Genomic DNA, 25,066 nt, shown 5'->3' with positions numbered 1-25,066 from the left:
GTTTGTGTGCATATAATCTAGCTGAAAGTGTACAAGTATTAATGTAAGCATGCACATACTGTACGTACTGTAAGGTCACATGACAAAATGTATGAGGGTGTGTGATGTGTGGGGGCGTGAAACTGCACTATGGGCATTTGCCAGTGTGAGACCCTTTTGAACTGTCAGTCAGTCAGACTAATGAGATAACATGATACTGCCAGTCAGAGGCCAAATCTATCACTGCTGTTTACAGCCTTGTTGATTTGGCTGAGAGGAATCCATGCAAGGACTTCATTGTCACTCCCAGATGCCCCCCATAGCTTATCACTGCTCTAGATCTTATCACCCCGCCATAGCTTATCACCCTGCTCTTCCTCCCAAATAAATATTTGTTCTTTGTTATCCCTTTCTATTACCCCCCAGTGACATAGGTATGCTCATGGCTTAAAATAGACACAAAGTTACATGCAAAGAAGCTGAAATCAAATAACATTACAACACCCCAGTGCCGAAGATGATCCTCCGGTGAAGTCGTCATGTGCATGCCAGTCTCATGCCAGAGCAACGCCCGCATGTTGCTCTACTTACTGCCCCCCAGAAAGCCTCTCACCGGTCTGCCAGGGCTTTGCCACTCACTGCCATCCCAGCATGGCATCTTTCGAACTCCGAGACCTCTTTACGGTCGCCCAGTTCATCAAGGCCAGGTGCCAGCACGGCCTCAAGGCTGGGGCTGCAAAAGCGGATAAAAACTATATTTTCTATGAGGTGGAGATCCGGGACGCCAGGACGAAGGGAAAGCTGTGTTTCCTGGACAAGGTAAGGACACAGACTGACTCACGGATAGGTGCTTGCTTGGAGGTCAGGTAACCAACAGGCTTGTTTGGAGGTAAAAGTTTTGAGTGTTTTTAAGAAGGTTTTGTTTTGGTCTGTGCAGTTACACAAAGCAACCATGTGGACAAAACAACCAGCAGTACATTACAGTGACTTCCTGTGTATTAGCCACATTGTGTATAAGCTGCAGGACAGTGTTTGATGCAAATTAAAAGAAACAAAACCATATTTATACCATAACTGCCGCAGTGTATTAACCTCATAGCTGAAGAAATTTAGCAAAATCAACATATCAGCCGCGGCTTATAGTTGGGAAATTACGGTATTATGCTCTGTCTATTGCCACCTTCCACCTGATATGTGCAAGTTTACAAGCAGCCACGTGTTAATTATTTTAAAAAAAAAAATAATAATAATTTTGAGATTTTGGAAATAAGTATTCTAGGAGAGCTTGATTGTAGGCCTATACTGAATAAACTAATTTCTGTTTTTAGAGGTGGAAAGCCATGTTAGCTTGTTGCATATTGTTCCTAATAGTTCATGTTCTTGCAACACATGTTAGCTTATTGCATGTTCATAATAGTTCGTGTTCTTGCAACACATGTTCGGGTGTTGGCCAACGTGACAGTCATTTGTCACCTCTCTGTCAGGTGGAGCCCTCTGCCACTGTTGCAGACATGAAGAGTCTCATTCACAAGAGCTGTGCGTATCACCGACATGCACTCCTACATATCTCTACATCTGAAGCTATCCTCCTGTGTGTGTGTGTGTGTGTGTGTGTGTGTGTGTGTGTGTGTGTGTTTGCCTCTCTCTCTCTGACATGTACTCCTACATATTTCTACATCTGAAGCTATCCTTCTCGCAACACATTTTCTTTCTAAACATGAGTAGCTGTCAGGAATTATGAGTCAGGGAGGGGTCAATGGGTTATATGGGGATGCATTTCTTATATCACAGAAGACTGTAGCAAATGCCTAACTTGTTAATTTTCTCTGGTTTAATTGCAAAGGAGGACTGTGGTAGTAATTCATTGAAATGATATTCCCAGCCGCATCCCTCCCAGACAATTGCATTAGGCCTATCCCACCCACAGTGTCTATTTATTTGCAAATGTACATACTGTATTTATTATTATACAAAGCCTTATTCTATTGCCCTTCATTCTATTTACTGTTCTGTTCTTTATCCTTTCATATTTATTTGTTTGAGTGTTGTACTTGAGAGCAAATGAGTCAAATTCCTTGTTTGTTTATGCAAAGCTGGCCAATAAAGCTGATTCTGACTCTGGTGCACATTTGTGCTGTTGCAGATCCCAGGTGGTACCCATCCAGACAGGCCCTGATGCTGCATCCTGGTGAGTGAGTGACTACTAGGATGAGTAGAATTATTGTGTGGGTTAGGAAGGGAGGCTGGTCCTTACTTTGGAAGAGAAAGGGAAAAAAAACGTATGCGTTCCTGGGTCAGAAAAATGCAGTTTCTGTATAAATGCAGGGTGTTCATCATATTAGGCATCACTTGCATGGAAAAACTCCTGTAGTAGGTTTAATAACCTTAATGTATGTAGCCAGTGTTAAGCAAAGGGTTTTTAAAGTTACTTCATGAATGGCACTGTTTTATATTAAAGTTAAGATTAAGATTCTTGTTGTCATGATCCAGAGGGAAGAGTCCTCAGAGACGACGAGATTCTGGTGGATCTACCGGTGGCCACCACGGCCACCATCTTTTTCCAGGACCTGGGCCCCCAGCTGGGCTGGGCCATGGTGAGAACCATAGATACTGTATATAAAGCTTTATACAACAATTGGGTTCTATGAGGCTGTTTCTTTGTTTCTGATTGGCCGAGAGACGTTCCATGAGTTGAAATGTCCCACGATAATCCACTTGGACTCCCACTCGTGCTGTATTGCTTAATTATACAACAATTGGGTTCTATATATATCTATGGTGAGAACACCCTCCCTCGTAACGATCTCTCATGGCATTTTTATTGTAGATTTTTGTGGCTTTTTATGCCTTTAATCAGACAGGACAGTGGAGAATGACAGGAAGTGAGTAGGAGAGAGAGTCAGGGTACCCAGAAAGGACCACGTGGAGGGAATCGAACTCGGGTCGCTGGTGTGCAGTGCAGGTGCCCCGGCCAGTTGCCTTTAGACCAACAGAGAACTGGTTCTTGAACAGGTTCTGCTCAGAAATATTTGACCTTTAGTGACCTCTGGAGAACCAGCCTGCATGTCCACTTGTAGAACGGCATGCCGACTCGGGTTCAAGGGAGGAAAACACTTTTTTGGAGCCAGATCCAAACCAACTTTGCAGATTCCAAACCGGCTCAAATAGTCCAAATGCTCTGAGAGGTTCAGCATCAGGAGCAGGAGGCAGAATGGAGCTGGTTCCCTGTTGGTGGAAAAAGCCCAGTCATCCCCAGCAGTGCCATAGAACATTATTGCTCCCAGTGTTGGGCAAGTTACTGAGAATTGGTAATCAGTTACAGTTACTATACTGTAGTTACTTCTTTTAAAAGTAATTGAATTACTTTACCAGTTAGTGTATATCAAAAGTAATTAGTTACTAGGGAAGGTAACTTTTAAGTTACTTTTATGTCTGCTTTTTAAATGTAAATATGAACAGTACTGAACAGTCAATCAATTTATTCAACTCTGCCTGTCTTATCGGCTGCACTGCAGTCTGTGAAAAGTCTAGCTTTGGTTGTTTGCATGGAGTGGCGCCTTCAGCATTCATAGGGCTGGGGTCTTTCAATGCTCATTGATTGATTTGATCGGTGTATCATTGCGCCACCCTGCAACGTCAGATCAAAAGCAGCTAAAGTTAGCCTATCTTGACTTCTTGTCTGCAAGCGTTAATTTTTCACAAAAGAGAGTAATGTAAAGTAACTAACTCATTTAAATTTCAGTAATTGTAATTGTGTTACTTGATTTAAAGAAATAAGAGTTACATGCTCGTTACCACTAAAAGTAGTGGAATTACAGTAGTGCGTTACTTTGCGTTACTCCCGACACTGATCGCTCCTGATGCACCTGCTCAGGTGTTCCTGGTGGAGTGCATCGGGCCGCTCCTCATCTACCTTCTCTTCTACTACCGCCTGCCCTGCATCTATGGGCGGGAGTACAAGTTCACCCCCAGTCCTCATAAAGTGGTCAGGTAGGTTCACCCCCAGTCCTCATAAAGTGGTCAGGTAGGTTCTGACAACAAAAAAAATCATGTCTTACCGGTCATTTAAAAATGGCACGAATAGGTCACAGAAATATTCACCATGTTCTGGTTAAGCTACTGTATATTATTTTTTTAAATCACATCTTATCCTTAAGTTCATATCAAATAGTTTTGTCACATTTTAACCTCTGTGCATGGATTTGCAGGCTAGCTTGTGTATGTCACTGCTTCCACTACATCAAGAAGCTGCTGGAGACGATCTTTCTTCACCATTTCTCCCAGGGGACCTTGTCCTTGCAAAACATAACAAAGGTACATGCCTCATGGAATAGTACATGCCTCCCATAATCAGAACTGTAGGTAATATGAGCATGTTAACTTGGGCCTGAGCAACAGAACTGATGTATTGCTGTTGGTACTGTATGCTTGTATATTTGAAGAGCTTTTCCCCCCAAAAGTGATATCCTCCATTCTAAAGCTTAAAGTTGTAGTTTTCCAAAAAAAAAATTGTTGGGTTATTGTTATTTGATTTATCTTCACTCAATCAAAACAACAGCACTTTTATTGATCTTACCTGAAAAACACAATTGAATAATACACATGACATGTTAATGTTATTGTTTTGGAACAGAACCATTCATTTCTTTCTCTGCACTGACTTCAATCTATTTACACTGTGTAGCAATAGAGAACACAAGTGTTATGTGTAGATGCAGATGCTTCACTATGTGAAGGAGTGAGTTAAATGACACAGAATGCGTAGAATAATGACTATATTACAATTCCACTGTTAACAAATGGATGTCTTTGCAGAACTGTTTGTATCATTGTGGACTGACAGCTTGGCCGGCCTACTACATCAACCATCCACTCTACACGACCCCTTGTGAGTATGCACTGTAAATGAAACACATTGAATATACTTAGCTGCAGCAAAACAACTCCTAAGACATGTGTTCCATCCACAGCATATGGACTCCTGCAGGTGGTGTGTGCTCTGGCTGGGTTTCTGGTAGGACATACTTCCAGACATTTCATTTAAATGAGCAGATAAACATAGCAAAAGACGTCACCATGCTGATTTTCTTTCAAATTGATGTTCATGCTATATTTGTGCCGTTAGGTCTGTGAGATTGGGAGCTTCTCTACCCACCTGGTGCTGAACAGGCTCAAATGCAACAGTAGGTTCACATGCCAGTCTACACCGCATCCATCTTTGTTGGCGAGAGTGTACCCTTACTGGCCAAGCTGAATCAGCATGCCAACTACAGACTCAGTTACTCCCTCAGTCACACACGCAGAATGTGTCACTCTGTCCGTCAGTTAACTGATGAGTTTGACGAGTGTGTGCTGGTGTGTTGTTGGCAGAGTCCAGGCCAACTGAGATTCCTTACCCTACACGAAACCCCTTCACGTGGCTCTTCTTCTTTGTCTCCTGTCCAAACTACACATATGAGGTGAGTTACACACCGGGAGAAACACAGAAATATACATTTTATATAGGCCTACTGTGCGATGTTATACAATAATATACACTATAGCTCTTAGTAGACATACTTTTGTCCAAAGTGACTTACACGAATGACATCAATACAAATTATTTTAGCATTCAAATGATCAAATTAAAGGCATCCAATGCTAGTGTTTTACCTTAATTTAACAGTTTTGGAGTCATTTTAACGTTAACTATCTTGTAATAGGGAGAATGGTGTAACCTACGAGTCTATGGAGAACAAGCATTGCATTCCCTGACCTGGAGAATCATGAATTGCGTTACACTACTGCTATTTATATGAAACAGTGTAATATAACCTCGTCAGTCCAGATCATCTTTGCCAGTTTGTAAACAAATCTACACTGTAACCATGGGGAAGAGTGCAAGCAATGAATGATTTCCACTACTTAAGCCCTTTTGGCATAATTGTCAAATAAAAATACTCAGCAACTGTAGTCACAGCAACTGTAGTCACCTTGAGTCATATTGGCTAAATTAACAACAACAAAAAAAACATTATTAGTAGTAGATGAAATAGAATTGAACAGAATAACAACAATAGCACATAAACATATACCAATGACTCAAAATACAAGGTAAACAGATGAGTTTCAGAATTTAGTATTTATATTATATTATTATATCATATTTCAGCTCAGCTTTATTATGTTTCACTGACAATTCCAGTCACAAACTTCAGTCTTCATCTTTAGAAGTAAACATGTTTTCCCTCCTCAGGTGGGAGCATGTGTCAGTTTTGCTGTCATGACTCAGTGTTTACCAGGTATGCTGATATTGTGTTTAAAATAATATTGAAACATTTTATTTTGTTTAAAAATAATAATAATAAAAAATAAAAAAAAGGAATAATTTGCCTAACACCACTCTTCTCCTCTTCCCCATGCTCAGCGGCACTGGTGTCATTCCTGGGGTTGGTGCAGATGGTGATCTGGGCAAGAGTGAAACACAGAGCCTACATCAGTGCCTTCCCCAACTACCCTGAGCTACGCACAGCAATACTTCCCCTCGTGCTCTAATGGACGCTCAATGGGGTTTTAAGCCCCCGTCGTCTTGCAGGCTGCCTTGAAGATGACGTTAGGGGCTTAACACCAAGAAACCTCATGGCTGCGCTTCATGACCAGGCAACCCCATGATGGGCATCTACTGAACATCCTTGTTCTGCTGCTGCAATGGCTGAGCGATGGACGATCACCTCTTTAAAATCAATGGGAATTGAATTCTTGGCTCCTGCAATATTGCCACTGTTGACTGCATAAAGCTGTACTGCTTAAGCGGGATAGAGTTCAGCTGTATCAAGTATAAGATGAAGTTTAGATTAAGTTGCCTACCTGTTCATAAGATGATTTCTTTCTTTGAGAAATGTGCAATGTTAACACCTAGCTGCACCAAAAGGCACAGATTTCCTTGATTCAGATTGTGGGTGACTGGGATATCCTTTGCTACAAGTTTGCGAAGAAATCATTAATGTTGTTCCATACTTTCAATGTCAACAAAGATCTTTGTAACAAATGAGAATCAATCAATTTATTTACTTTTTAAAAATGTCATTTAATAATTAAATGTTTCATTCATTTCATGTGTGACAAGTTATACACAACTTCAACAGTGACTAGGCTAAACCTTGTTCTCAAGCATCCTTTACTTTTGAAAGAGCAACTTTGCTGTTGACTTGTCAGTTTTGAGGAGAAGCTTCCAGACATTAGCGAGCACACTTGCACAAGTAATATTTGTGAAGCTGCACATGTCGGAAAGTGCACACTTGGACATGTTCTATTTGTAAAGCTGCATATGCGACAAAGTGCCCACCCAGACAGAATGTATTTACAAAGCTGTACATGCCATTGAACGCATATTTCAACTTCTTTTTTCAGTTTTTGTAGCCTGGGTTTCCCATACTGCCTTGCGCGGTGATTTCTTTCACGCTGCTAAGGCAGTCTGGAAACTAACGCCCCCATGTTCGCCTGATGTTGGAGGCCAATCACAGAACAGGGGAGAAAGCAAGACCATGAAGAGCTATGCAGAGACGCATTTGATTGACATCCGTGGCGCCCAATGAACGGATCTGGGCATTTTTTTCAAATACGAGAAAATGAACGTCTGGTTGCCAGACCACGTCTCATTTGAGAAGTGGGAGGCGTTAGCCAGGCTAGTGGTGTTCCCAAAATCCTTCCAAACACACCCTTAATGCGGTAATTAAATGACACTTCATTTTGATGATGCATTCCCTGCTCATATAGTGTCTCATGCTTGATGTTCTAATTTAACAGTAGTTTCACATCATTCCATTTGGCCGTGTTTCAACATAATAAATGTGTCAGAGTGTCATAAAGCAAGTATACAGGAAACAGACAAAAACGATTTACAAACACACTTACAAGCACATGTTTTTACATTATTATACAATAAGGATAGAATGTCTATGAAATGGCCTATTAACTTTTACCACTTTTCCATTTCCCGTGCATGGTTGGTCAATGACAGTTCTGTCTACTATACCAGTGGCGGTGTGGATCACACAACAAGACCCATCATGAGGTTTGGCATGATGAGAGGGGATCCAGTGACAATTCAGTACATATTCCTGTGGCACAGATATTTCACTTCAGTTCAGAGTACTGCTGGAGGACTACAGAGCTTATGTGCTATTTGACACGGACAGAAAAGTACACATTTCCCTTTTCAATTCCCAAAAGCGCTCACAGGCTACAGGGACAAATGAGGTCAAAGTGAGGAGCTACGTTATCATTAAGATTCCTACATGGAGACTCGTTTTTGGTAATCAACATTCATGTGCAGAAAAAATCACACAGTACATGGATGGCATTGAGAAAGTCAAGGTAAACACTGTCTTGTGTAACGTTCTGAGATCACACGTGACTTAAGGGAAGTACATCAGATCCATAATAGTGTTCTGTTCAGGTGTGTTGTTTTTCCCCAGTTTTCCTGTACGCTTTTCCCTAGTTTTCCTCCAGTTCTGTACTGGAACTCCTTAACTTATCTGTGTCTATTTCTTCCTCCCGAACCCTCTCAGTGGGGCGATCTTCTTCACTCTCCGCGGCTGAGGCCGCACGTCGTCATCCTCACCTGCCTGCTGCTTGGCGAAGTTCACAAACACCTGCCGAGACAGAACAGTCAGCACACCAACAGTTGAGACAACATGTTGTTTTAGTTACCATAATGTTTGTTCAAGCTACATCTTAACATTTCCACTCAGTTATTTAGAAGACGCTTCTATCCCAAGCAACTTCCATACATCACTTCTATCACCAGGGCCACGGTCCCTGGATACATTTGGAGTGAAGAGCCTTGCTCAAGGGCATAACGGTGGGAGCCGGGAATTGAACCTACAACTTTTCAGGCTACTGCGTGCTAGCCCAGCTCCTTAACCACCAACCCACCTTCCCAATTAGAGCAACATATAGGCTTACCACATTATTTACCACACTAATGATCACTAATAGCAGAATCTCTCCAGACGTACATATAAAATCACACCTGCCACTGACTCACTCTATCCACTGTGGATTGTGTAAGACTACATATCCTCAACAGAACATCAGCAATGTTTATCTGACTTTTGAGCATAACCTGATTTAAAAATCAAATCAGAATCAAATATCCAACCATTCTATGTTGATACATTTATCTTCATATTATTTAATTTAATATATTTTTATGAGACCGATCATTTTCAGGGAGCGTATTTTGATGCTGATCATAGGTGGACCATGCACTGCAGTATACCTTCTCTCAAGAGGGGTCTAAAGGCATATTGTACTGTTCAGCACCCATTTAGTTCATTAATCGTTCCTTATGCATTATGGTTTGAATGTTAACATATTTACTTATTTTCATTAAAGGTAAGCTATGCAACGTTTTTCAATTCGTTCCATACTGTTATATATGATTAAATGAGTCATTGCAGGTCGAACAATGTTTTTTTCGGCCGCCGTAGTGGTCTGTAGCGGTAGAACCACGCTTGCAACTTCAGGAGCCCTCGGGCACGCACCCATGACATTGACATTTTTGTTTATCATTGCTATTCTCCTTAATGTAGTATTACCAACTTTTAAATGGTTCACTGTTGAATTGAACTATTGTATTGTTATTTGTATGTGGCTTTGGACAAAAGTGTCTGCTAAATAGCACAGCCATACTGCCCTACAAAGCAAAAAGGCAGTAACTGGATTTTTGGTTGAACATTTGTTTTGATCATTTTCATGACATTAAAGTTGTTATGAAGATTGATTTTTCCCAAAAATAAGTGTCAAGTAACACAACCTCCACATGTCCAAAAATCCACCTACAACTACTTAGGCTGGACAACAGGATAACTTTAAGGTAATTTTTTTCAGTTTGCACTCTGCGTAGCCGTGAGCGCACCTGGTCCAGGGTGGTCTGGGAGACGGAGTAGTCCTCGATGTGGAGCCGCTCCTTGTTGGAGAGCACGAGCTGGAAGATGCGCGCCAGCGAGGAGGTGGTGATCTGGTACTGCAGCGTGTTGTAGTGCTTCTCGCGCTGCACGCAGCCGGGGAAGCTGCTCTCGATGAAGGCCTCGGCCTGCGCCAGGTCCGGGGGGGTTCCCGGCTTAGCCGCGCGCACCTTCAGGGTGACCACGTAACCGTCGCCAAACCTTCACGTGCGGCCACACAAAGACACAGGCAGACAGCTCTTCATTTGAATCCACCAGTCAAATGTCTTAAAGAGGATTCAAATATGTTCAGAGATGATACAGCTTTGATAATCACGGGTACATTAAATACATGCCACACAGAGAGACTATCACTTTGCCTATCTCAGCTGATATAGAGCACACACACACACACACACACACACACACACACACACACACACACAGCTTCAGCTGCAGATGAGTACAGAATGCAGCCTTACTTGTACTTGAGTACAGAATGCAGCCTTACTTGTACTTGAGTACAGAATGCAGCCTTACTTGTACTTGAGTACAGAATGCAGCCTTACTTGTACTTGAGTACAGAATGCAGCCTTACTTGTACTTGAGGTGCTGAATGCTGCCGAGGCACTTGAAGGTGCCGTTGACCATGATGGCCAGGCGTGTGCACAGAGCCTCACACTCCTCCATGCTGCAGAGGCCCAGGACACGGGAGGAGGAGCGGGACAGAAGGAGATGCAGAGACCCAGGACACGGGAGGAGGAGCGGGACAGAAGGAGAGGCAGAGACATAGAGAGGGATGGAAGAAAGAGAGAAGGAAAGAAAGAAAGAAAGAAAAAGAAAAACAAACAGAAATAAGATAGAGATCAAAATGGACAGAATCAGCAGAACTTCACTACATCTGCCCATCCAGGACACAACACACTCCTTCAACACACTCCTCCTGCCAGATCTGTTCCCTGTGCAGCACCAGGAGGATGGGGGTAGTAGAGCTGAGGCAGGGCAGGAGAGGATGGGGGCAGTAGAACTGAGGCAGGGCAGGAGAGGATGGGGGCGGTAGAGCTGAGGCAGGGCAGGAGAGGATGGGGGCGGTAGAACTGAGGCAGGGCAGGAGAGGATGGGGGCAGTAGAACTGAGGCAGGGGAGGAGAGGATGGGGGCAGTAGAACTGAGGCAGGGCAGGAGAGGATGAGGGCGGTAGAACTGAGGCAGGGCAGGAGAGGATGGGGGCAGTAGAGCGGAGGCAGGGCAGGAGAGAGCCGGTACCCACCTGTGGGAGGTGAGGACCACGGCGCGGCCGTCCCTGATCACACTCAGAATCGCCGTCCACAGGAAGCGCCGGGAGTGCGGATCCATTCCTGTCGTGGGCTCATCCTGGTGATAAAATAGAGGTGTAACAAAAATGATTGATAGAAATGAAATGAGTAAATGCTCAACGTTCTCAAACACTTTAATTACAGTAATTACACCATCACAATGAATCACTGATCAGTCACACATGGATATTTACACTGTCATTAAAGATTACCCAGAGGGTTCAATACCCAGAGGGTTCAATACCCGGCTTCCACTGTTGTGCCCTTGATCAAAGCACTTATCCACGAGTTGCTCCGGGCTCAATGGCCCTTGTAATATAATGGACATGTTTGTAAGTCACTTTGGATAAAAGCGTCAGCTACCACAATTTCCCAACTATTAGCCGCAGCTTTTACATTGATCTGGCAAAAATTCTTCAGCTATGAGGTTAATAAACAGGGACAGTTATTATGGTATTAATATGGTTTTGTTTTTTTAACTTGCATAAAACACTGTCCTGTGGCTTCTACACAATGCGGCTAATCCACAGGAGATGACAGCAAATGAATAGATGTGAATGTGAATGTAAATGTGAGTGTTCATGGGGAGGGAAAAGGGGGTTGTGGGGGGGGGGGGGGCAGCTGGACGCACCAGGAGCACGAGGGAGGGGCACCCGATCATGGCGATGGCCGTGGAGAGTTTGCGCTTGTTGCCCCCACTGTAGGTGCCGGCACATCGCTCAGCGTACTCCGACAGACCGAGCTTCTGGATTCCCCACTCCGCCACCTGCAAGCACACACACACACACACACACACACACACACACACACACACACACACACACACATGAAACACACAGCTGACCTTCACAGCTCTCCATTCAACCACCCACAGACACAGGACACACACACACATGTGTAAATGTCATTCTGATAGCGATCTTCAGACATGTCACCACCTGTGTGATCGCTCCAAAGGAAGCCACCGTGTATTTGCATCCTGTGTGTTGGCATGACGACAGAAGCTGCACTCACCCTGTTGATTTCGCCCTCAGGTACGCCGCGTAGGCGCGCGTACAGGAACAGGTGCTCTCGACCCGTCAGCAGGTCATCGATGGCGTCGAACTGCGGACAGTAGCCCATGTTCTGGTGCACGTCCAGGATGTTGCTGAGAATGCTGGACGAGGAGACAGAGTTGGAAAAACATTGAAGGAGAGGTGCAAACGCACACCAAAAACAAGGTGCAGGCAACTGTAATAAACTTATGGGGAGAGAGAGAGAGAGATGCCGCACACTCCGAGTTACAAGTAGATTATTTATTATAAAAGCGGTAACGTTTCGGAGTTGGAAAAACAAACATGGTCTCTCTGAGCTCTCTCTCTCTCCCACAGACATGATATCCATGGAGTTTAGATGTGGATGGGCAATGCTGTGGATGTCTGTGCTGGGATGTGTGTGTGTGTGTGTGTGTGTGTGTGTGTGTGTGTTTGTCTCACCTGTAGCCTGTGACAGAGGCGTCTCCCGAGGACACGTCGGTGTCTCCTGTGAGCATCTTAAAGGTGGTGGTCTTCCCTGCGCCGTTCACCCCCAGCAACCCGAAACACTGAGAAACCCAAACAAACGTGGCTGAGCAAAGACCGCTAAACAAGAAACAATAAACAAGAAACTCTACCTTTCAAGTCTTTAGAAGATGTTTGCGTGTTCATTTGTTGAGACATGGTCCAATAAAAAAAATTGATATGTGATAGTGTAGTTTTCTATGTTATGCATAAGATTCCATAAGCCATCACAGTTTAGTTGTTTGGTCACATTAGCCACGTTTACATGGACAGTTTTTTTGTCTTTCCGATTATACTATTCCAATTGAAAATTTTGTGCGGCCTGTTTACATGGGCTACTTTCTATTCCGGTCAGGTGCTTGATTGTAAGTGAGAATCTTTGATCGGAATAGCCGTTGTTTGCTACTTTTCATTGGGAAGATATAGCAGTCAATCCGAATAACCGTATACATTGGTGTTCATTCGGAATAGGAACGGAATACACAACCTCTTCCTTTCCGATTACAATTCTGTTCGGATCAGGCATTTTCATTCGGATTGAGGTGTTTTTCCGTTTCTAATCGGAATAGAAGTGTCCATGTAAGAGGGGCTAATGACGTAGCCCACTAGCATGCAAAACTAGAGTAGGCACACACACACACACACACACACACACACACACACACACACACACACACACACACACACACACACAGCACTGGCAGCCCACTGGCATGTAGAACTAGAGTAGCGCTCACACTCACCTCTCCTGCTGGAACACCAACGCAGATCTTGTCCACAGCTGGCCTCTTCCTGCCGACATATGTCTGGGGTGGGAGCACAAAGACTTAAATTGTTAACTCTACAATCTTGTTAGCAACAAATCATAGTCCTGCAAACAACACTAGTAGTCCGGTACTGTAATTCTCCACCTATTAACCAAGGTGTACAGTATACTGTGAACACTGTGTCTAAGCCACATGGCCACAGTGCCCAATAGCCCAATGAATCACAATCAGATTGGGCTTTAATCAGGAAGAAGAATGAAGAGAAGAGATATATTCCCATGTTGCAAAATCAACAGGAAATGACTGTCCATTCACAAAGGAAGACTAATCCTCTTATCAGAAACAGAGGACAGCCCTGTTAACACAATTAACGGGCCCAATCCCATTTGCAGCAGCAGCGCTTTGTCATAAGAAGGTAGTCTCTAGGCATCAGGAGCACTTGTGATCTTAATTGGTGGTGCTTTGGCACTACAAAAGCTTGAGAGCTTAAAACTCAGAGTTTGCGACACTTCGTTGACATGCTAATTGCATGCTTACTGCTGTCGTGCTATAGTAGGCTACTGCTGCGAGTAAAAACAACTTCTTTGTGTCCATGCTGCCATTTTCAACTTGTTGACGTGATCAGTAGGTGCTACAGTATGTGACATGGGATAACAATAACCCTTGTCCAGCGGACTTCAATGTTCTACATTACATCTTATTACACTTACAGATTTACCATAATTTCCCAACTATTAGGCGCGGTTTATACATTGATTTTTACAAATCTTTTTCAGCTTTGAGGTTAATACATGGGGACTGTTAATATGGTATTACAGTATGTTTTATTTAGTTTATTTAACTTGCATGAACACTGTGTGGCTTATACACAGGAGATTGCTGTACTGTCCATCTCAAATGAGCATGGCCCACCCCACGGCCAGTGCCTCTACCTTGCACAGGTCACGGATGAACAGGATGTCGTTCTTGCTGCCTCCCTCTTGAATGCGCTGCCTCTCACGGGCCACATCATCATCCTCGTCCTTCACTGGAGGCCCCTTAGCGTCCGACATCCTGGGAGAAAACAGCACATTTGTTTTAGCTCCGCTCCCAACCAAAACATATGTTTATCTATAAACAACACAGCAAATATAGCCTCCAAAGCAGTTATGTGCTCATGGAAGAAATACATTAAAATAACATAACTTTAAGTAAGGCTAAAATGAGAGCGCTAGAAAGAGGTACAGCTGATTTTATCCTCCTGACTTACCAGTGGCTCAGGAAGAATCGGTATTGGATGAGGATGTTGAGTAGGAAATACACAAAGCCTTCCACAGCCATGAAACACAGATTCTTCCCAACAAAGTCCCACTTGAACGGATCCATACTGTAGTTCTCGCCTACACGAATCAAACAGCTTTAAAAAGGCAGCACCCCCGAGTGAACTACTGGCCAGTGACAATGCTATGCCATTTTTCACATTAGATCATTAAAATATGTTTAAATACACATTAAACAAAGCTGAGTGTGAGTTTGCTTGTGTGCGTGTGTGTGTGTGTGTGTGTGTACAGCATGTGTGCTCATGTACAGTATATGGCCTGCGGGGCTGCATTGGTGTGACTAACCAAAGCGCGCGTAGACCTCTGTGACCGCGTGGTTCATGGCCATGTCGATGAGGCCTCGGCCCAGGCAGAAGTGGGGGAACACCAGCAGAACCTTCTTCAGGTACTCATTAAACGCCAACAGCGGCTGGTGGGGGAACAGAACAAGGAAGAGACACCCAAATTCAACAGTTAAGGGACCGGGATTTATACACTTACTCTACATACACATGGGAGTTTCATGGTTTTTGGTTGTTGTTGGTTATATTAAATATATATATATATATATATATATATATATATATATATATATATATATATATATATATATATATATACAGTATATATATTTTTTTTTTAAGAAAAAGATAAACCCTGTCTCAGTACTCGATACTGTGTGAGAAAACAGTGCCTACACAAAACAATGCTCAACACTACCAGGTTATTCTCAAAGAGCTCCAGAATGAAGGTGACTGCGCTGCTGCAACACTTTACCAGGTTATTCTCAAAGAGCTCCAGGATGAAGGTGACGGCGCTGCTGTTGATGCCGATGAAGAGGTTGATGCAGGACAGAGACACGTAGGCCGTGCTGGGGACACTGAACAGGTACGACATGGGGTACATCATTGGAGTCACTGACCACCTGCAAACAAAAACACACCCACACACACACACACCCACACGGAGAGAGGGAGAGGAGAGAGAGAGGGTGAGAGAGAGAGTGTGTGTGAGAGAGAGAGAGAGAGAGTGAGAGAGTGTGTGAGAGAGAGAGGAGATAGAGAGAGAGAGAGAGAGAGAGAGAGAGAGAGAGAGAGAGAGAGAGAGAGAGAGAGAGTGAGAAAGAGATGAGATTTCAGTGATTTACATGGCCTCAAGGCGACTAAATAAAACAATCTATTTTCAATACTAAATGGCCTGGCTCAAAGTGCCTAAGCATGCTATTCCGTTACAACGGTTTTTCGCCACATGGGAAATTAGCTTGACATTTGCCAACTCATAGATGTAAAGTAATTCAGTTAGCAGATCCAGTATGTGCATGTCCAAAGTGTTAGGAACAGTGGAAGTGGGCTGATGGCATGAGATGAGATGAGATGAGATGAGATGAGATGAGATGTCCCTACCCATACAGAAGGAGGAGAGCCACCAGGGCCGGGAGGTTGCTGGGCGATGTGTAACACTTCTTGTCAAACGCCACAAAAATGCCCACCACCATAGCAGTGCTTATCGAGTAGTTGATCTGCAAAGAGAAAGAGAATGCACAGCACAGTTTTAGTTCTACATGAGTCTGCACAACACACGTCAACAGTATGTGCAGAAATACTGTACAACGAGACTCCGACACAGCTTTCCAATACACAGACAAGAACTTTTACTCAAACACCATACCTTATGCTACCACACAGAGTTTACTAGTAACTCAAACATGACACAACAGTGCAAACGTTGAGATACAACACACTGTCAATGAAGGCATTATTATATCAGGGACAGGGAGAAACTTAGAAGACACAGTACCATGTCCCAGAAGAAGTTAGCCACCCAGTAGACTAGTGGGCTGACGCCGCTGACGAACTGCAGGTGCTTGGCTTTTGTGACGCGCTCCTGGATGAGGTAGAGGACAAAACTGGCCGGGATGAAGGACATGGCGAAGATCACACAGATGGCCACCACGGCATCCACGGAGGTCTTCAGGCTGGGGGAGAGGACAGGGGCATGCCATATAAACTTCTAATGCACACAATTCTCAAGAATGATCAAGAATCAGAACCGAATCTGCCATAGAGGGAACAGGGACATGTGTGACATGCAGCACTGTCCCAATAATGGTGACCAACAGAGCTTTGATTCACAGAGAAATGTGTTCAGAGCAATTAAAACAAAACAGAGTTCAGTCTATTGTGGAGGAGCTTTCTTGCCTTTAATGTGATAAGATAGTGAAGATACTGACTGGAAGTGAGTGGGAGAGAGAAAAGCACATGGATCCGAATGGTGCAGTATGGGCTCAGTAGCTAGTTGCATCACAGCGTCCTCCATATTTAGAGCAATTTAAACAGACCCTGTTTACATTTGTTTTTAAAATGTGTTCTGGGAGATCCAATCACAAGTGATCCACTCTAAATACAACTGTAAACAATCACCAAGACGCACTGTGCTCCGATCAGTCAAAGCACTTTAGATGAGGTGGTCCGAGACACATTTGACCAAATATCATTTGCAGTGTAAAAGCTAATGTGTACTGATGTGTCTGGGACAGGAGTTGCAGTGAATTTGATGCTGGCAATAGCTCAATCTAAACACAGGCAGTCAGCAACATCTCTGGCTGTATACCAGGCTGTACACCTTGAGGATCACTTCACTAGTTCGCCCGTTGGACAGCTTGAAGTGAGTACAGAGAATGGCAAGTTTGGCTTGGTAGCTGGCCACGGTCCTGGGATGCCAATAGCGGAGATCACTTGTGAGTGATGTCCACTAACACCCCCTATGGATGAGGGGTTATTTGGAGCTTAGAGCTAATAGTGAAATGGAGGAGCAGGGGAGGAGGTGGGAGACAACTCCAGCATGACGTAAAGGGCAGCAAGGAAGGAATGTTTTATACCCTATGACCGGAAGTTGGGTGAGTGATGCCTGACAATCAACCCTATGGGCTCCTCCCGAACTTGATGTTTAGAAAACATCATTTGTGATGGAATCACCCAAGACACATTCTAAAAACCAATGTAAACAGGCCCAAAGCGGTTCCACTGAAATCTGGACTCCACGGGTGTGCACACTCACACAGTGACCTCGGACAGCTGGTCTTTGGTGAGGTTGAGCGGGTGGTTGATGGTGGTGATGCCGTAAGCGTTGGGGTTGGCGTGGAATGGCAGGTTGGCCCTCATGATGGCGTTGTTGGCCACGTTCAGAAAAGACACCATGGAGTGCCACCCTTTGTTGTTGTACCACACCTGAAACCAGACAGACAGCGATAAAGTGAAGGGGAAACACACACACACACACACACAAACACACACACACGGACATAGTGATAAAGTGAAGGGGAAACACACACACACACACACACACACACACACGAACACACACACACACACACACACACACACACACAGACATAGTGATAAAGTGAAGGGTAAACACATACACGAACGAACGAACGCACGAACGCACGCACGCACGCACACACACACACACACATACACACACACACACACACACACACACATAGTGATAAAGTGAAGGGTAAACACATACACGAACGAACGAACGAACGAATGCACGCACGCACGCACACACACACGTTTCTTTGTTCATTTTGGATGCATTTACATTTGCCATGTACTGTATTCCAAACATTCTCTATGTAAATGTACTGCATGTCCGAATGTCCTGCTTTAGCAATGCAAACATATTAGTCATGCTAATAAAGCACACTTGAACTTGAACTTGAGAGAGACAACACACATGACCACTCACCTTCACATTGTATTCACTCTCCATGTATCTAAGGAATGTGCCAAAGTCATCCAGGGCCAGCTTTGTGTAGTCACCCTGAACAACAAACATGTCACCGCCACAATGTGTTAGCATGTGAAATGAGAACTATTCATCTAAACATAAACAACAGCTCATGCATGTACTGTATTTCTCTGATCTGTCTCTGGCCTTATAGGAGTACTCGAGCTATTTTTCGCATCGATCTCTGTTTCTCGAGGTCACAGAGTACTGTCGAATGAAAAAAACGATACTACCCATCTCGAGTTGCTGGATCAGTAAAATCACGCCCCAGGAGTGCAGCACTGCGGATGCCTGGCTGCTCTAGCTGTTGGCTGCAGCAATTTGGGCCCAATCCCAATCCTCTATTTCACCCCTTTCCCTACCCCTACCCCTTCCCCTTCCCCTAGCCCTTGCCCCTAGCCTTTGCATCTCAAAATGGAGTGAAAAATCTTCGTTTAGAGGGGTATATAGCCCTACAACTTTCCCCTATCCCTCTGCCTTAACAGAAATTGGGAAATCCCTACCCCTCATACTGACAGTACCTGGTGACCTCGAGAAACAGAGATCTACATATGTGAAAAATCGTTTATCGTACCCCCGTGACATTCAGCATTCGGCTGAGCTGGCTGAAGATGTTCTGGATGGTTCTGGGGTCCACATCGAGGATGGGCAGTTTGCCTCCAACAGAGATCCCTCCGTACCTGACGAGAGAGACAGATCAAAGCCATCATGGATCAGCCTCTGTGTGAGTACAGCAGCCCCACAGCAGCATACAGAATGACCAACTCACTAGGTGCATTTCTTTGTTGCTGTGTTAAGCCATCTTGTTCTAGAAACTGATACTCTGCACAACAGTGGTCATAACGTGAATAAGGATTATGGCTTTCTGAAAACCTCATGGGGTTTGCCAAGGCCAGAAGTGAATGATCTTGTTGGGAATGCAGTGAAATTATCAGAAACAGAAGGACAGAAAAATGAAATGAATGTCATTGAAATTAAAAAGTTACCTCTGCTCGTTCACCCAATACTTGCTCTTCAAACTGTAGGGGAAATAAATGCCACATGAGCCAAAACATCTGAGCAAATAACATCCTCTTTGGTGAATAGCTGAACAGCACAAAAGCCTTTGGTTGAGTGTCAGGCTCACCTGGTGCGGATGAGAGTAGGGTATGTCTTAACCAGGAAGTCCGAGATGTTCCTGTTGGTCAGGTCCAGCATGGTGTCCCCTGAGAGCTCAGTTCTCTGCAGGACACACAACACAGCATCAGCATGGTCAGTTCATACCGCAGGCTTTGCATTCTTGAAAACAGAATGATTTTCATTTTGGCTCGTACTGAGCAAGCACATCAGATATCAAGGCTAAATATAAAAAACACTGCGTCTGAATTCAGACGTGGAGCAAGATCTGAGAGTAGGCAATTAGCCTGTATAATATTACCGTATATCTACATTGTATATAATATTACATCTTCAAATATGTCTGGTAGCTTAACTTCAGGCCCATAGATACTGTATGTTCCTAGTGCACCTGGTAGCCTACAGTATGTTATTTCACACAATATTTCTGTAATTTAGGCTACAGACTTGGAAAAGGCAGTTAGATACACTAGATATGAAAATCCTCATCATCCACTCTCTGGTTTGGATATTTTGAATCTATAATTCCACTCTCAGCCTCACACTCCTTGTAAACAATCTATCTTTTCTTTTTTTCTTTCTTTCTTTCTCTATCTTCCTCTCTCTCACCTCACCACACACACACACACACACACACACACACACACACACACACACACACACACACACACACACACACACACACACACACACACACACACACACACACACCACACACACACACACACAAACAAACCAACATCAGTGAAAAGATAATACCCCCACATGCATGGGTCAGACTCACCTGTCGTGGGGGTAGTCCTCCGGCTCCTATTGGGCAGATGGGCAGCATGGTAAGCTTCTTCCTGGTGCTGCACTGGCAGGTGGGGGAGGGGTTTAGTGCGGTCCACTCCGGGCTCATGAGGATGTTGCTGGCCACTGGGTCCACGGGGGGTACGGCCCACTCCGTGGTGGAGCTGCTACAGGTGAGGTTCCTGCAGACAGGAGGGAGGTACCAAAGATCCTTCACTACTGACAAGATAGAGCAACATAATGCATCTCTATGGAAGAAAAATTCGAACAGTTCCTGTCTGCTTAAAGAGGCGTGTCGCAAAGACGTCATAGTGGGATATCGATCTCTGTCAGATTGGCAAGCAGTTCAGTTTGAATGTTAACAGGTCTGCTTAAAGGGGGATTTAGCCCCCCTCCCCTTTGCGAAGACAGAACGCGGAAATGATCGAACATTTGCGCCTCTCGCTCCGCTTTAACCCTCTCTGGAGGTACGTTAAGGCCGGGCCAGTCACACCATGAGGTACAACTACTAAGATAACGGCAAAAACAACAGCAGCAGTATTATTGTTTTATCAACACGGCAGACTATAACGATAACAACATGAATGAACGGTATTGTCGGGGATCACTTTCAGAGTGATAAAAAAGCTGATGGCCAATCAGAATCCATCAAATTTGACATCTCACATGACATCACATTCATGAACATGAGGAGAGAGTTTCCTTTAGCTTTGTCAGTCTGGATGCTCATATCGTCATAGTGATGATCATCATTCCCTTTGCATCACAGAAGATTAGTGTACAGAACTAATGACGTGATGTTACTTTTTGCATGTAATCAACTGGTTGGTCTGGGACTGTTCATGGTTAAGCATGGTCTAATATGTAATGTTCTCTTATGTGTATTGGCAGATACATATTGGGAGTAAATGTTGGGGACAATGTTGGGAGTAAATGTTGAAGTGGAACGATGTTGCGGAACAGAATTTTCTCCCTGGGGACAAAAAATTAAGTAACTAATGTCAATCCACTTGACTAGCTAGCATAAGAAAACAACAGCATGAATCTGTCTCTCAACTATGGATAAGGCCAGTCTAAAACAACACCATGAACCTGTCTCTTAACTATGGATAAGGCCAGTCTAAAACAACAGCATGAACCTATCTCTTAACTATGGATAAGGCCAGTCTAAAACAACAGCATGAACCTATCTCTTAACTATGGATAAGGCCAGTCTAAAACAACAGCATGAACCTGTCTCTTAACTATGGATAGGGCCAGAGTGTAAAGCTGATGATACATGGGGAATCTTTTTGAGCAATGTTACTGGGCATTGGGTTACTGGGCACTGGGTTACTGGGCATTGGGTTACTGGGCACTGGGTTACTGGGCATTGGGTTACTGTTCCTCATTATTGAGTTCTGGCATGTTAATATTTGGCAACAATTTCTTTTCTGGAGAACTTTCATCATCATTTGGCAAATCGTCATGATCATCCGATCCAAGTAAATGGAACCGTGCTTGCTGAGCAACACTGCTGAAAAAGTTGCTCCAGTATCATGACCTTCTAGTAAGTGGGTAATATGAACCAGAGAGGATTAGAGCAGAGCGGGTAGTGATCAAGGATCTTTGGAACTCACCCCAGCGGTTCATCCACCATGCACCGTGTACCCATGCCAGGGGGACTCATGAGCACTTGAACAAAGTGATTCATTTTGGGATGAGTTGGCCTCTCGTTACTGAAAAACAAAGACACAAAAACATAAACACAAACACAAACATTAGAGTCAGACACAGCAGGAGAAGCAAACAGAGACAGTAGAACAGATGCTGTTAAAGCCAAATCACATGTTCTTGAGTCAAGTCCAGTTTATTTCATTACGCATTTCATACACAGAGGTCATTCAAAGTGCTTTACATAAACAAAAGCAAACAGGAATAGCTATTAAAAGCATAGAGGGGTAACTGTCAAAGAATAGCTTAAAAAGCAAATAATAAAAAAGAAAACATAAAACACACAAGGTAATAGTACATAAATGCATAAAAGGGCATAAAAGTGTTTCAAAAGTAATAATTAAAAGACATAACAATAGAATAGAAGGATTCCTCAATGCTAGTGATACTACAGCAGCACTTTCTTGGCCCATCATGTATATGAGCTCAGTGCACTGATGTGAAGACAGGACATCATGTATGTGGATGATCTCAGTGCAGTGATGTGAAGGCAGGACATCATGTATATGAGCTCAGTGCACTGATGTGAAGACAGGACATCATGTATATGGATGGGCTCAGTGCAGTGATGTGAAGACAGGACATCATGTGTATGGATGATCTTAGTGCAGTGATGTGAAGGCAGGACATCATGTGTATGGATGATCTTAGTGCAGTGATGTGAAGGCAGGACATCATGTGTATGGATGATCTTAGTGCAGTGATGTGAAGGCAGGACATCATGTGTATGGATGATCTTAGTGCACTGATGTGAAGGCAGGACATCATGTGTATGGATGATCTTAGTGCAGTGATGTGAAGGCAGGACATCATGTATATGGATGAGCTCAGTGCAGTGATGTGAAGGCAGGACATCATGTCTATGAGCTCAGTGCACTGATGTGAAGACAGGACATCATGTGTATGGATGAGCTCAGTGCAGTGATGTGAAGACAGGACATCATGTGGATGAGCTCAGTGCACTGATGTGAAGACAGGACATCGTGTGTATGGATGAGCTCAGTGCACTGATGTGAAGACAGGACATCGTGTGTATGGATGAGCTCAGTGCACTGATGTGAAGACAGGACATCGTGTGTATGGATGAGCTCAGTGCACTGATGTGAAGACAGGACATCGTGTGTATGGATGATCTTAGTGCAGTGATGTGAAGACAGGACATCGTGTGTATGGATGATCTCAGTGCACTGATGTGAAGGCAGGACATCATGTACAGTATATGGATGAGCTCAGTGCAGTGATGTGAAGACAGGACAAGAGCAGGGTGGAGGTTCTGGTGGCCTTGAGCAGGATGGAGGGAGCTGACTAGAGGGAAAGGAGGCTGGAGAATGGAGAGAATGAGATCAATTTGGGAAAAAGAAAGGCCAAACCTGAAGAAGGTGATCTGCGGTCCGTACATCCAGGGGGTGAGGGTGAGGCTGGGGTGCTCCCCAAATGGAGGGACTATCGTGGTGAAGATCAGAGCCACCAGCACAAACGTCGCTGGCAAAATAATCTGCACAAATAACCAGAAGTAATGGGAGTCAGTCTGGCAGGCATTACTACAGCTGGGCGATATGGCCGAACATGGATATCAGGATAATTTACATGATAATTTATCATACACACACTTAACATATACTTTAAACAAGGCCTTTCTCATATGCTTATTTTTTTCATATACTTTTAACAGTGCCTTAAATACTGAGCACTTGAGCCTTGATTGCCATTGCTCTGTGTGCGTGTGTGTGTGTATGTATGTGTGTGTGTGTGTGTGTGTGTGTGTGTGTGTGTGTGTGTGTGTGTGTCTGTGTGTGTGTCTGTGTCTGTGTGTGTGTGTGTGTGTGTGTGTGTGTGTGTGTGTGTATGTGTGTGTGTGTGTGTGTGTGTGTGTGTGTGTGTCTGTGTGTGTGTGTGTCTGTGTGTGTGTGTGTGTGTGTGTGTGCACGCGTGTGTGTGTGTGTGTGTGTGTGTGTGTGTGTGTGTGCGTGTGTGTGTGTGTGTGTGTGCGCGCATGTGTGTGTGTGTGTGTGTGTGTGTGAGAGAGAGAGAGATGGGAGGATGTGTGTCCACCTGGGCGAGGAAGTCCTTGTAGCTGCGTGTGGCGTGGTGGAGGCGTTTGACCACCAGGGCGTGGAACTGCTTGATGATGAGGCTCAGGCCCTTCACCTGCCTGGACCCGCGTCCAGCACTGCTGTCCGTCTCGGCAGCGCGAGGTTGCCCGTTGGCATCCACACCTGGTGCCCACAGGTCAAAGGTTAGAAATATACCGTACAGCACGAGGCTGCCCATTGGCATCTATACCCAGCGCCCACAGGTCAGAGGTCAGAAATATACCGTACAGCACGGCATCCGGCAGTGCCCACAGGTCAAAGGTCAGAAATATACCGTACAGCACGAGGCTGTCCGTTGGCATCTATACCCAGCGCCCAAAGGTCAGAAGTCAGACACATGTGGACACAACATTTCTGCTATTCATACTTGTAACAGGCCAAGGCCCATCAAAAAAGTTCCCCAATTTGGACATGATTTTTTTTTCATAGCTGAAGTCTGTTTTCTTCTCAAACTAAGAGCCTCAAATTGATTTGACAGGGGCAAATAAACAAACTATGCTGGATATTATGGATAATGCTATATTATGCAACAGGAGAGCAAATGTCCACAGTTAATGTAGCCCATGCTCTTTTACTCTCACAGTTTTCTCAAGCCAACTTACAAATCAGCCTTGTCTCATTAAAAATGCACTTGCATGCCCAAAGCCCAGACATGGTGTGCTCTAGCTTAATGAATGGGTAAAGCGTAAGGTCTTATGGGTCTCTTGTGCCCAGCAGTGCAAATAAGGCTT

General features: G+C 44.2%; 2 protein-coding genes across 2 annotated transcripts in view; one reads left to right on the top strand and one right to left on the bottom strand.

Annotated features, from left to right (window-relative positions):
* Window positions 1-561: 561 nt before the first annotated feature.
* On the top strand, window positions 562-7,134 carry LOC134102715 (very-long-chain enoyl-CoA reductase-like). Its single transcript, XM_062556913.1, has 12 exons — window positions 562-798; window positions 1,464-1,515; window positions 2,123-2,167; window positions 2,470-2,573; window positions 3,854-3,969; window positions 4,188-4,293; window positions 4,795-4,867; window positions 4,950-4,993; window positions 5,105-5,162; window positions 5,350-5,438; window positions 6,215-6,260; window positions 6,386-7,134. The coding sequence occupies exons 1-12, from the start codon at window positions 631-633 to the stop codon at window positions 6,511-6,513; spliced, it is 1,029 nt and encodes a 342-aa protein (XP_062412897.1). The 5' UTR covers window positions 562-630; the 3' UTR covers window positions 6,514-7,134.
* A 563-nt stretch (window positions 7,135-7,697) lies between these two features.
* The window catches only part of LOC134102711 (retinal-specific phospholipid-transporting ATPase ABCA4-like), a 45,774-nt gene continuing 28,405 nt past the window's right edge, over window positions 7,698-25,066 (bottom strand). Inside the window, exons 28-50 of the mRNA XM_062556910.1 lie at window positions 24,295-24,458; window positions 23,613-23,737; window positions 22,149-22,247; window positions 20,522-20,711; window positions 19,748-19,842; window positions 19,608-19,640; window positions 19,196-19,301; window positions 18,580-18,654; window positions 17,884-18,053; window positions 16,624-16,801; window positions 16,230-16,345; window positions 15,604-15,751; window positions 15,133-15,256; window positions 14,778-14,907; window positions 14,461-14,581; window positions 13,505-13,567; window positions 12,699-12,805; window positions 12,238-12,379; window positions 11,855-11,989; window positions 11,178-11,281; window positions 10,507-10,599; window positions 9,881-10,130; window positions 7,698-8,612 (exon numbers count right to left, since the gene is read on the bottom strand). Coding sequence (XP_062412894.1) covers window positions 8,502-8,612; window positions 9,881-10,130; window positions 10,507-10,599; window positions 11,178-11,281; window positions 11,855-11,989; window positions 12,238-12,379; window positions 12,699-12,805; window positions 13,505-13,567; window positions 14,461-14,581; window positions 14,778-14,907; window positions 15,133-15,256; window positions 15,604-15,751; window positions 16,230-16,345; window positions 16,624-16,801; window positions 17,884-18,053; window positions 18,580-18,654; window positions 19,196-19,301; window positions 19,608-19,640; window positions 19,748-19,842; window positions 20,522-20,711; window positions 22,149-22,247; window positions 23,613-23,737; window positions 24,295-24,458 — 2,879 coding nt within the window. The 3' untranslated portion in view covers window positions 7,698-8,501. The remainder of the gene's footprint in view (window positions 8,613-9,880; window positions 10,131-10,506; window positions 10,600-11,177; window positions 11,282-11,854; window positions 11,990-12,237; window positions 12,380-12,698; window positions 12,806-13,504; window positions 13,568-14,460; window positions 14,582-14,777; window positions 14,908-15,132; window positions 15,257-15,603; window positions 15,752-16,229; window positions 16,346-16,623; window positions 16,802-17,883; window positions 18,054-18,579; window positions 18,655-19,195; window positions 19,302-19,607; window positions 19,641-19,747; window positions 19,843-20,521; window positions 20,712-22,148; window positions 22,248-23,612; window positions 23,738-24,294; window positions 24,459-25,066) is intronic.

The sequence above is a fragment of the Sardina pilchardus genome, chromosome 15, assembly GCF_963854185.1.
Source record: "Sardina pilchardus chromosome 15, fSarPil1.1, whole genome shotgun sequence".
Classification (NCBI taxonomy): Eukaryota; Metazoa; Chordata; class Actinopteri; order Clupeiformes; family Clupeidae; genus Sardina; species Sardina pilchardus.
This window is presented reverse-complemented; position numbering and strand designations above follow the sequence as displayed.